Source organism: Nannobrachium achirus (assembly GCF_963921795.1).
Source record: "Nannobrachium achirus genome assembly, chromosome: 4".
Classification (NCBI taxonomy): Eukaryota; Metazoa; Chordata; class Actinopteri; order Myctophiformes; family Myctophidae; genus Nannobrachium; species Nannobrachium achirus.
The window spans coordinates 41034770-41048613 of record NC_137813.1 but is presented as its reverse complement, the minus strand read 5'-3'; the positions used below and the strand labels follow the sequence as shown (position 1 = coordinate 41048613).

The window sequence follows — 13844 nt, the reverse complement described above, 5'->3', positions numbered from 1 at the left end:
CACAACACCAGATATCTGTCTAAACACCTGAACATGGCCAGTGCGCTCTGTCTTCTGGTCTGTGGAATGTAAAATAAGACCACTGTTTACCTATAATACTGTATATGCTTTGTGAATAAGAGTGTGTTTTTACTGTTGCTACACTTAAAAAATGTAAAATAACTGTGTGAAACCAGGTATTCAATCATAGCTACAGTATGTAGGTATTTGTTATTTGGATTTGGAGGTATTGTATGAAATTTCTTATTGCACAGCCCCAGAAAGTAAAGAAACAAGTGTTACATTGAGCTTTAATTAAAATCTTACATATCATTTTATAATGGACGATTTACTTTTCGAGCAAGTGGGCATGACGTTTGGGCAAGTAGAACATGACCTGTACTTGCCCAAAGGGCAAGTGCCTCTGAAACCTTAGTGGCAACCCCTGAAAACATTTTGAAATATTTCAAATAGCCAATCTACATTGACACGTTGTGAGCTTGTAGATCAGCTATTTGATCAATTTAAAAATATCTTTTCAAAATAGTAAAAAAGAAGGCAAAGAAGTTTAGGGATCAGGGGTAAGGCAAGGACAAAAATAGGCCCCATGTCTCTCCGCTCAGATCAAATTAACCAATCGGAGCCGACGCATCACCTCGAAAGATTCTCTGCAACTCGGCTCTAAGTGTGATGTTCTAATGACTGCTGCTGAGCTGTCAATAGCGGTCCACATGACAGCGGGCCCGGAGGGGAATAATTACTGAGAGGTGGGAGAGATGTTTCCCATGATAAATGTTGTCACTGCTGGTATTATTTGGTACTAATAAGCAGTAATCGAGATGACTGTGCCATTGCAAGACATCAAGCTCTCAAACAGGTGAATGTGGGCCGCATGGCTTTAAATCAAGACAGAAAACAATGTCGTTCACTCAGATAAATGTTATGGAATCCAGGCACGGTTTAACTATTTGTCAATGGATCCTTAATTGTGAAGGCTTTTGTTCCACAGATTAATTCATGAACATACTAGAAAGTGAGTGGTATGCTGCCTCCCTCCAAATCGAACGTAAAAGAGGAAAGCTCTCCTCCTTCGCTCTGAGGAGCGCGGATCAGATGAAGAGGTAGCAGTAGGGTCAGAGGAAGAGGAGGCAGCCATTGTGACTTATCGCCAGAGATGAAAAACTCTCTGAGAGCACAGGTGGCGTGAGACCGCGCTGCACTGTCTGCTGTGTGAGTGAGTGACGGCTACCAGCGGAGCAGCGTTGACCGCGCCTTTCAGCAGACGTGACCTGCATTGAGCCAGCCAACAAGGGAAGGGACGATAATCGTTATTATCGTGACAAAAAAACACTCACAATAAATGGTATCGCAGATACAGTCTTTTTTTCACTCTCTCGCAATTGTCTTTGCCAACAATGGTTTAACAAAAGTGGCATTTTAACAGATTAATGGAATATATTATTATATTATCGTGATATCGTAAATTGCAATAATTTCAATTTCATGTTATAATAATCGTGACATGAAAGTTTCATTATCGTCTCATCCCTACAGCCAACACTCCATATGTGCAACAATGGCCACGCCCCCCACCTCTCTTTCTCTTTCATAAATAATGGCAATAGTAATGGGTACATGATTGTATGGAAATGACAGTCATCATGGTGCATTCATTCATTTTCCATAATGTTTACCCTTAATTTGTGCGCCCTTGTTAGATGGTCGTCTTATTCCACTTTGTCAGATTAGGAGGACACTTATTCAATTGTGACATATAGGTGAGGAGAAAATCCATAGTTAAATCCATGGCAATCATTTTGATATGCCACATGTTCCGGGGAAAATATTTAAAGAGAAGGAAAGCACAAATAGCAGCAATCAGCGCTAAACAAAAAAAAGTCTATTTAGAAAATGAGATGACATATGGCACATTTTGAGAGCTGGGGGGTGCAGGGCTGCAGGCTACGGGGTATATACCACCTAAGAGGTGTTCATAAATCAATTTACAGAGACCCCTAAGTACAACTAAGTCTACAGTATCAATTTCCTTCCCCTTATCCTCGCTCTCCCATCCCTGCTTGATGCCCCACACCTCGCCAGGTCTTCAATTTAATTCCCCATCCGCGACCGGCTTGAAATATTATCCCAGAAATGAGATCCGTGACCCTGAATACCGAGTGAGGCGCAGCGCAGGGATCAGCACGGGGGTACATGGCCTGGTTCTGTGGCCAAGAGGCACGCCCCAGCATAGGGAGGAGGCCTGGATCTCCTCCCCGAGTGGCAGGGCTAAATATTTGCCCTCCTCCACTTTGCTGTCTAGACTTGTCTCAACTCACCCCACCCACCCCGCAACTCGCACGCGCACACACACACACACACACACACACACACACACACACACACACACATTCAGGAGTAGCAAGAGTTGGGCACAGTCAGTTAGGCAGGCTGCCAGGATCCATGAAAAAAGTTTCTCCTGGCCATGGGAGGTCGTGGAAGTTCACCAACCTGTAAAAGAATGGGTTTCGCATTTTTAAAAACCTCTGGGCTGCCGTTCGGGGAGTCACCGGAACCAAAATGAGGGACAATAAAAAGTGCTGTCAACTGGTCTTTGTGCTTCATGCTGATTTGGAGGAACAGAACCCTCAGAACTCAACCGACGTCTCTGTGGACATGCTGTTACATATTCATGACCTTTTTTTTCTCCATGCTCACTCACATGGTAGGTTTTTAATTGCTACCGTTCAGAATGAAAACTGGACGGGAGGGAATATGAGCCATGTGAGAGTGAGACACACACACACACACACACACACACACACACACACACACACACACACACACACACACACACACACACACACACACACACACACACACACACACACACACACACACACACACACACACACACACACACACACACACACACACACACACACACACACAACCTCTGAATACCCTCATTATTACAGATTACCATCCTATCAACTTCGGTGACCTTTTTATTTCCCACCAAAAAGACAACATCACTGGGTTCTAAGACAGAGGTTAGCCAGCACACTGGTTGGAATTAAATAATGAAAATATTGATATACACTATAAATTAATGAATAATAAAAACATTTCTAATTTAAATACTGCATGTCTTCCAATTCAGCCCTACGTTACACTGGGGTTAACCACTATGCTATGCTATGTTCTTGAAGCAATGAACTACAAAACTAATGCAAGTGTTCCAATCTAAGGATTAATACTGTCACATACTGTGTACAGGGTTAGGTTTTTGGGTCAACTGCTATTAATCATTTAACAAGCTTAGTTATTACATTATTTCTTTACTCGCTTCACTTCTATCGTTACTATATCCCAAAGCTACACTGTGATATAGCACTAGCAAATAAGGAAATGTGCTTTTTTTCACATGTTGTTTTTTATTGCAGTAAATTGGCTGTGTCTTCTGGGTGCTGGCTATATTCTGTCACATTGACGTTGGGATAGAGGATATGTTGACAGAGAGAGGACATTGCACACTGAGACTGTAGGGCTTTTCTCAGGCTGGTGGCATGGGGACACGCAGACTGAAGAGTGTGTGTGCGCGCGTGTGTGTGTGTGTGTGTGTGTGTGTGTGTGTGTGTGTGTGTGTGTGTGTGTGTGTGTGTGTGTGTGTGTGTGTGTGTGCGCATACTGTGGTTGTGCCTGTGGAGGCGAGCATGTGGATACTCATGCACTCACCAGCCTCACGGCCCTCGTCACTTTGCATCAAGCCACGGTCCCTCAATATAAATAGGACAGGCATCCTAAAGCTACGCAGCGCAGTGAGACGCAGTGGCATTATGGGTCAACCCTGGGCCTCTCAGCTTGAAATACGTTTATGCCAGTCTGCTATGACGGTAGGCTCCCTAGTCGTGACTGTGTATATGCCACTCCATCTCGATCACACTCTGTCTGTCTGTCCATCTCTCTCATACTGTAAAACTGTGTTGCACTACCGTGAGCTGGGACTAGAGCCCGACCGATATATCGGTTTCGGCTGATATATTGGTCATTATTTGAACTTTTGACAACAGTGGCATTTGTATTTATGCACCTTGATGTGCCCCGATTCTTTTTACCGTTTGAAATGTTTAAATATGTTTTCTTTTTTTGGCTTGGTTAAGTAAAAGAGAGATACGTTTATGTGTAAATATAATTTTCATAAATTGGAGTTTAATATACTGTAATGTTTTATCTATCGAAAGTAAATTATGGCTTTTTTCAAACTTAAAGCAAATCAAATTTTACAAAATGATTTCAAGATTTTGCACCCCCCCCCCCCCCCCCCCCCCAGAACTGAAAAAAGCTACACTCAACAAACCAAATGTATTTGGGCTAGTACGAGACAGAGGGAGTGCACTAAAATTCAGAGTAGAGTTCCACATGGAAGCTTCCCTGTGGCATTGCAGAAGCTTCACACTTCATTACAGCAAGGCCAGCAATGTTAGATACCATTACAGTATATAGGAGCCGTAACAGGAGGGAAGGGGACAACTGACACCCAAAATACAAAGTCCACTCCGGAAACCTTTCCTAATAATAGTCAAACAGGCCTTGCCAGTATAGTCTCAACATTAACCACTTAAACCCTGTTTTTATTTTTAAATAGCCAATATACAAGTTCACAACACACATCGCCAACACATTGTTCTGAGCTTGTACAGTAGATCTGCTATTTTGGAGGGGGGAAATGTTTTTTTGCCTATAATGATACTGTATCTCAAAACAGTGATGACAAGGTTAAAGTGGTTAACAGAAAGTTGTGTCAAACAGCCGGCAGAACATTCCCCTGCTCCACTTCACAATAAACTCTGCTTATTTGTCAACTGTTAACACACTAGAGCTAATGTACATGCAAGGGACAATTTAAAACACTTGTGTCATAGAGCGATAGACTACATTGTTCTGACACAGAGTCAAAAGACAATGTAATTAATACCCATCTCTAATGAAAAGCAAGAAGGCTTCAATTAGTGACTTCTACTTCCATCCTGTGGCAAAAAAGCATAATGTCACTCTCCTACTGCAACCCACCATCCAATGACACCTTATAAGGCTTTTACATTATTTTTGATTTGTACAATGGTTTAGTTTCACACTTCTCAATAAATAAATATGTAATTCACTGGAGAGAGTACAGTGGTCATGGATGACTGGACCTTCAGCAGTCTATCCTGTCTCAAATCCTCTACTGTATATAGGCTGACTAGATCCAAATGGATCTAGAATATTAGTTCCAGCCACATACGTACTCATCCAGTTGTTCCATGCACAATGGTTTGTCTACTACTTGCTAACCAGGCAGATGGTCCAACTGCAGAACAATGCTCTTACTGCCAAACCTCTGGCTCAGCCAAAGCAAGCTTCCTTTGTTCCAGAGAGCTGATTATTACTATCTATCTAGGTCGTCCTCAGACGAGCCCTCCATCGTTGTTTCCAGTCATCTCGGTTCTCCATACATCTGGCCAGCTCATTGGTGTTCTGTGTCCCTACGTCTTCCTTGAGTACGTCCACGTATGTTTTTACAGTGCAGCACTAAGACTTCCACGCATGGCTTCAGAATTCCTGCATGACTCTGGTGGTGAAGCGGATTGAAGGCATCAATCTGCACATTGGGGTAGTTACAGTAGGGGTTCAGTTTATTGCTCAAGGCCTTGTTGACACAGGCCAGGAGGAACCAGGAATCGAACCATGGACATTCTTTTTTTGTTTTTAAAGATATTTTGGGTTCTTTTCTGCCTTTATCTTTGGATAGTACAGTGGAAGAGAGACAGCAAACGGAGAGAGAGACGGGGAGTGACACGCAGCAAAGGTCGTCGGGCTCGGGAATTGAACCCACAACTCGCTGTCAGGCTGCATTAGAGCCTATGTGGTACAGTATGTGCCATAACCACTGGCCATCGGCACTGCACCTGGGACATACTTGTTACCGACCGCCACTATACCTCCTAAGCACAGCAGTGGCTACTATTCTCTAGCAGAGACAGTATCACCCCTCTTACTAATGATACAGTCCTAGCTTCTATAGCATGCATTTGTGTAAGTTAAATCACATTGACTCCCCTGTTTCACTAAATGGATAAGGGAAAAAATACATAATAGAAAATCCAGTCGCCAGAATACTTGTAGAATAATCGACAGCAGGTATCTGAAGTCACTGTTCATCCACAGTATGTCAGTTTTGACAGAACTTGCTTAGATAGATACGGTAGTCTGTGCCAAGTATCATCTTGTGATATCTGTGCAGACTGTGCATCTTTGAAATCCTTTATATGCAATTGTTGAATATGTAGTGGTATAAGTTGTTTTTATTGGTGGTAATATACCTCTGGTCTGAGGAGGAGGCATCCCGGCTCGAAACTTTATCACCAATAAAAAGAACCCACAATGGGAGCAGCATTCTGGTGTGCAGATTTTTTTGTTATTTCATGTTGATTTATTTATTTCAGCAATATAAACGGGAACCCTATCAAATCTCAACAGATAAAAAGGTAAAGACAACTGCAGCTTAGTCTCTGACTCTGACACATGTACGCTTAATTTGCCGTACCATCCATTTTATGTTGCCATTTGGAGGACTTTACATGGTTAGCAAATTAATAATTGATCATTGTTGACATTACACACATGGTCACAGTCTAAGGCAAACACCCACATATGTACGTTCCCTTCCCACATGCATGCAAACACAGAGAGAGAATCTGAGAGACTATTTGACTTGCGTCAAGGATACCTTTCTGTACTTCTCTGGAGGAGGCATGTGAAAGGTTGCATGCTATAATGGAAGCCATTGTACTCACGATAATAAAAATCTAAATATATATTTTTAAATCTGCCTAACGATGATGAACTGCCCACAGCCCTCCTAAGAGACACAGACCGAGTAGAACAAAATTGTGCTATTTTAAATCATGAACATTGGTGAGGACCAATTATATGAAAATAGGTTGAAAAGTGGTGAAGTCGTCCTTTAAAGGCCCCTTTCAGGTCTGTAACTCTGAGAATGAACAAATGGTGTGCTGCGTGTGCACACTTTCATAGTTATGGTGGTCCTTGAAATGATAAAGTTTGAGAACCACCGGTATTGTAGTTGTATAGCAGACGTGAAGTACGTATAGGCCTACATAAGCAGCTCTGACAGTGTGATATAGAACCGGTTACGAAGAGGGTTCCAAATGTGATGGAAGCGATTCCGGTTCCTCAATGTTGGACCCTAGTCTACACCCAGTGAAGTAGTCTGAAGGCCCAGAGGGTCCCAGTCACCTCAGCCATCTGGTAAACAGCTACTGTAAGAAAAACCAAATATCTGCATTGGCTCACTGTAAAACCCAGAATATAGGTTTTTAATTCCTCCTCATTATCCACAAAGCCCTCAATGACACCAGACACCGTCTTCTCATAAGAGCTCATTGTACCCTATTACCCCACCACAGGGGTAGACAAGACAACCATTACATACTTCAATCTTTGCCCAAGCAACTGGGAGCCACAGAGGAGGGCCTAAAGGCCTGTCCATAGTATCTCTGAAATGTTCTGTGAGTTGGACTTTCCGACGTGCAAATGTCAAACTCTCATTCAGTAATAATAATGCTTTTCAGAAGTCTCGAGTGACGTCATTTTGTAGTCAAACCGGGCCTTTTGACCGAAAAGGGTGGTTTCGGTCAAAGTATGGACAGGCCAGAGCCACATAGAGCAGCATGTTGCCTACCCCTGCCCCACCAGAGCATTGAGCTCCCAGAATGCAGACATACTTGTGCTCAGTGACAGTCCAGGGCAGTATGGCTCTGGAAGACAGAACTGGTTAATTAACACTCACCTGCTTAGAAGTAAATAGAGCCGTGCCACCCATCTGTAGTCCTTTATATAGGCGAGTTTATCGGTGCCTTGCTCAGGGAGTGCCGGGAATCGAACCTGCAGGGACCTTCTGCTTCCCAAACGGGCTCTCTACCCATTCATGGCCGCCAAGGCATTTGGGGACCTTTGTGTCCTTTGAACAGATACAGATAACACCACTTTTGTTGAACTTGTTATTTTTGATGTTTATTTTAAATAAACATCAAAAATAACAAGTTCAACAAAAGTGGTGTTATCTGTATTCATTTATTTATTTTATTGTATTAAACTTTTCTCCTGTGAGACTGTTCTGTTTAAGAAATAAAAAATAAACTTTAAGGAATAAAGACAAAGGAAAATGTTATAATGTGTCACTTACCTCGTTTCATTATGGGTCTACTCTATGGTGTCCTCTCGTTCTCGCTGTGTCGTTTCCTGTATTTTATCGCCACCGTGTGGCTTACTGACTGTACGCCATCCACCCATACAAATAATTTAAGAAAGTGTGTTTTCCGAAGTCATATTAATATGTATTTCGAGGCTGTTAATAACGTACTTTCACAGGTTCTCAGCTGTAAAAACAAAAGTGACAGGAATACTTGGAGGGTGGAAAGCCTGGTGACGGGAGGATACAGAACACCAAACAAACACCATGCCACAAACGAGTAGCCTACTAACAGCCAGGCAATCAGTGTGGACAGTTGTGTACTATCGAAGGACCCCAAACGGCCAACATGGCTGCGCCCGTGACAGACGCCGGGGAGTTTGAAAGCTGGCTCAATGATCGTCTAGACAGCCTGGAAGTTGACCGAGAGGTGTATGGAGCGTACATTCTAGGGATCCTGCAAGAAGATGAGAGTGACGAGGAGAAGGGAGAGGCGCTTCAGGGAATATTATCAGCGTTTTTGGTGAATATTTATCCACAGCGACATGCGTTCCACAGCACAGCTACCAACACTTGTGTTACTGTCTGGCTAGACTCGCACTCGCTTGTCTCTTTAATTAGTTAACACTAGTTGTTAAATGGTGATATTCAGTAGCTTGATCAAGTGTTGTCAAATGTTTCGCTTGAGCTGTCAAGGCAGTCTTTGGCAGATTGTAGCAGGTGTGTGATGAGTCCACTGATAGTCTATTATTAGCTTAAAGGTGTATACCACTATTAATTGCAGTTAGCTATATAGAAACGTGTCTTAACACAGTGATTATCAAACTTTTTCATGTCAAGGACCCCCAAATTAACACTTATTAGCCAGCGGACCCCCATTTGAAAAGACATGATGCCAGGGACCCCCACAAGAGAAAATGTGTACGGATCTAGCAGTGATTCTCAACCATTTTTAATTTCAACTTCAAGGACCCCAGTTTGACATACAAATAGAACCAAATGGACCTGAGGGTCCATTTGGTTCCATGTGTACACTCTCTGAGTTACAGACCCATAAGGGTCAATTTGGTTCCTAACTATCATGTAGCTGGGGACTTTGAGAACCACTGTCTTAACCATCTTATGTCGGTTCAATAGGTATTTATTAATAAGCCTCAAGTTTTGAAACCTAATATTAATCTTTAATGTCAACTGGAAGTGTCACAGTATTGTTGCGATGCTCACAAATTGTGCTGGTGCTAGCTATTGCATTGAACAAACAAACAGAATATTTAGAATGAGGTAGTATTATTCTGTCCTTTGTGTGCAGGAGGAGGAGGGCGCTCTTGAAGACGTCTGCAGACAGATCATCAAGCAGTGGACAGATAGTTGTGCCCTATCAAAGAGGGAGAGTGATGGTGATGGTATGAATTCAAACATGTGTCCCTATGATTGACCTCTTAATATAATTTGGCCTCATATTTAAACCTTCAGTTGTCTCTTATTCCATGAACAAAGTTACTACACATTATAATATTTTTGTAAGCTTTTTGGTAAGTCATAGTGGACTGTCTTTTGTTTTTCTGTTTCCATAGTTGAGGTACAGGCAATTGCCAGTCTGATGGAGAAACAGGCTCAGATTGTGGTGAAACCGAAGGAGGTTTCGGAGGAGTCCAAGAAGGCGAAAGAGGCACTTCTGGCTCAATATGCCAATGTCTCAGAAGGAGAAGAATATCCTTGGTTTAATCTGCATTATCTGCATTATCTCCATCAGCTTGATAAACAATGTAAAAACGTATATATTTTAGATTATAGCTAAAATATCGCCAGCACAATATCTTGTTTAGGTACTTTGTATTTTGATCGGCCGGGCAACATAAGGCACTGACACATTTTGTCAGTGCCTTCCTTGGGTGTAATGACAAATCAAAACAGGTTTGTCACTTTTAAAGAGGACTGTGGTGAAACACAAAAAGCAGTTTGAGAAGGCACAACGTCTGGTATGAACAATATACAGCCTAGCTCTGAATGTCAACATTTGTCAACAAACGACAACCCTTTTAGAACTGGTCCCAGATTACAAGAAAAACATAGAAAAATGTCAAGTTAAATAACAAATCACAGAGATACTGTATACAGTACCTATCAACAATATACACATGAGAACACTATAAAAACGTCAGGATTCCAAATTACACAGGCACTTCTATCATGCATCTGCATAAAATGAATCTGTGTTGAAATAATATAACCCATTACAATGTTACATGTTGCACTGATAAATATAAGTTGCATTTGTATACAACCTTAAAAATATGACAATCACCCCATTATTGTGGCCAAAAAACTTTAATATATGTACTATGTATACCTTGGAATCTCAAGGAACACACATCTGTATACCCCAATGGTTTAAATGAAACGTTTTTTATTGTTTTTAATTTCTTGGCAAAACTAAAGGGTTTGTCAGATTTTTAAGGTTATATTTATACAAAAATGCATTTGTCAGTGTAACATTACAATGTATATTATCGCAACACAGTAATTTTAATACACAATGTGCATGTGGATATTCTTTTCTTTTTCTGTTGTTGTACATATTTTCTCCATTTAGCATATTGTACAATGTTGTATATTTGTGACCTATTCTAAAAAGGTAGTGTTTTATATTATCCATCACTTTACAAAATGTTATTCAGAGCTAGGCTAACTACAAGCCAGATGTTGTCGCTTTCTGTGTTTCACCAAGGTCCCTTTATAAGTGACATAACGGTTCCAATTTGTTATCACCGGTTATTATATACCGGTAGCCAGCTCTATGGTTTTCATGCTGAAAAAGGCTTTGCTGAAACGTGTCTGTGTCATATTACTCTTGAGTCATGTTTACATTCTTTGTCAGTCATTTCCTTGACGTACGCACGGAAGAGGAAGAAGAGGAGCCAACAAGTGGACCACCTTTTCCTAGTGATAAATGTATCCTTTCTAAAAGCTCTACTCTGCACAAGTGACTACAATAGTCTTTGTCTTGCAATGTATTGTATAATTAATTAATTCATTCATTAATTTGCATCTCTTAGGTAATGTAAGTAATCTAATCATTGATTAATGGGGCAGAGTCATCTTCATTGCAACTGTCCTTCACTGAAAGTCGCAGCCTTGTTCAAGAACACCAATGTGGAGGTCGTCTTGAACAGACAAAAGGAAAAACGAGATCAGGCTCGGGAAGATGCTCAGAAGAAGAAAGAAACTGACAAGATGCAACGAGAGAAGGACAAACTAGCCAAACAGGATAGGAAGGACAAGGAGAAAAAGCGTACACAGAAAGGCGAAAAGAAAAGATAAAAGAAGAACTGAAAGTAATTACTAACACTTTGTACGTAAAAGGTTTTGTTACCGGACAAAAATAAAATGAACTGAGATGATGCCTCTTTTTATCTAAACCTCATTGACACTTTTGTGGACAATAATTCATTAGACTGTCTATATATGGAGTCTAGAACAATGTAACGTGCATCTATAATGCAGCCCATACATTTTATGCTCTGATAGGGCCATTATTGAAGACTGTAAAACGAGGGACGAAGCTGCCAAACTGTACATACCCTTTTCTCTTTTGTTGAGTAAAAATATTTTATCCATTATGGTTTCAAGTCTGTCAATCTCATATTTTGCATATTGTAGCATGCTTTGCCCAAGTCAATTAATGGCCCTTAAAATGTTCAAAATAGTCATAATCAGAGGATATTAATAAGATCTGTGAATAATTTCCTTGCCAATACATTTCTTCACTTTCTTCACCAATGTGTGTGTAAACAACAAAGATTGGAGCCCATTTCCCTGGGCGAATCTGTGACAGCTGTTGAAAGTTGGGATACCATTCACTTTATTATGCAGGGGGGAAAAATGCACGAAAAACACTCCTTTGGCTTAAAAACTCTCTAAAGACAAAACGATGATTTGTGATGACCTGGAAAAGTGGCTAAGGCGTTTTTATCCCAAGGAGTGTTTTTCTTGCAAAATAAACACTTGCAATGGATTCAGAATCATGGAAAAAAAAAACTAGTCTGACCCCTAACCTAACATGCTACTTAAAGCAGATTTATTTATTTCATTTTTTCCCTCCATAATAAAGTTAATGGTACCCCAACTTTCAGCAGCTGTCAGATTCCCCTAGGGAAACGGAATCTTTGAGATGTGTGACACCTTTACAAACACACTGATGAACGTATTGTTAAGGAATGTATTCCCAGATTTGACATTCTGATATTCCGTGATTATCAGCTGTAAAGTTCCAGTACACTTGGTTTCAATGCCTTCCTTGTCTGCACTCCTACATTCATCATTTTTGGATCTGTTATATTTTAGCAGTCTATGTACATTGGTATGAGAATAAGAACAAAGCAATGGTTTCTACCTTATACCTCAACTATATCATGTACCAGGATTGTGTTTTCAATTGGGTTTATTTCAACACCTTTTCAAATAAAGAAACATTTTGAATGATATTTATTGCTTTATTGTTCAGTTGATAGAACAAAATGATCGTCGAGGAACATTTTGTATTAATTTTAAACAAGAACATAACATTTTAAGTTTGAAACAATTCAGGGTTAATGAAACAACAGGGTTCATATCATTCACAAAATCAGATTACTGCTCATCCAGAACCAGTGAGGTAATCATTCCAAAGATATGCCCTGATACTGCCCTACAGTGTGTTTATGCTATTATAAAATATCATTCCTATGTTACTAATCTAGCTCTGAAAGGAATGTGATAAACATGAGTAAAGTTACTTTTCAAATAATGGCGATCACAATTAATTTCTGCTGAACAGTGGAGTCTACTTTGTTAATGAAGGAAAAGGCTAAGCTAAAAGGTGCATGGCTCATAAGAACAGGGTGCCAAGAAAACCCTCTAGCCATCTTCATGTTACTGTTAACATGAGCTTATGATTCAGTTTAAGAATATCTAGAACAGACACACTAGATTCAAATAAATAGTTAGTGTAAAAAACATTAACTTACTGCATAAATATGGCCAATAAATAAAGTAAAAGACTTATGTAGAATGATTCACATTAACACAATTAGGTATACTGTATGGCAGGGGAATTACATTTCACGCAAACTCCTCTAATTCAACTATGCACAATTAAGTGCTTGAAAGAGCTTAGATCAAGGGAATACTGTGTTCAGTGATAAGGGAATACTGTGTTCAGTGATAGCCACAGACCAGACAAAATATTTGATAAAAATCCATTTGAGTGGAAAGTTTGCTGAGTTTGAGCCAATTCATAATAAAATTGAAATGTCGTGTCAAATATAGGCCAAGGGATTTAAATTGGCCTCAACTGTCATCTGCTGCTTTAACGTTCAAAAAGATTTGATCAGCTTTCAAGTGACAATAGCAAAATGTGAATTCTTCTCCACTGAGTCTCACTTTAATAATTTGGGTGTGTCTTTACAATTTCACCTGCTAAATTATTCCATTCTAAAACAGCAGACATTTCCCTGTGCTGCTCTCCTCACAAGTCTCATCACTGTCGACATGGTAGTCTTCCAGCTTCTCAACTGCTCCGGGCATGGTCATCTGGAGGGCACACCACAGCGCTGTACGGGTCATCCTTGTA

At 40.5% G+C, this 13844-nt stretch overlaps 1 protein-coding gene across 1 annotated transcript; it reads left to right on the top strand.

The window, feature by feature from the left end:
* Nucleotides 1–8582: 8582 nt before the first annotated feature.
* Nucleotides 8583–11634, top strand: LOC308283684 (coiled-coil domain-containing protein 43-like; the record flags this gene model as incomplete). The annotated part of the gene is made up of 5 exons (XM_080724153.1): nt 8583–8756; nt 9543–9636; nt 9808–9943; nt 11133–11185; nt 11367–11634. The coding sequence occupies 5 exons, from the start codon at nt 8583–8585 to the stop codon at nt 11552–11554; spliced, it is 645 nt and encodes a 214-aa protein (XP_080580279.1). The 3' UTR covers nt 11555–11634.
* Nucleotides 11635–13844: the final 2210 nt, after the last annotated feature.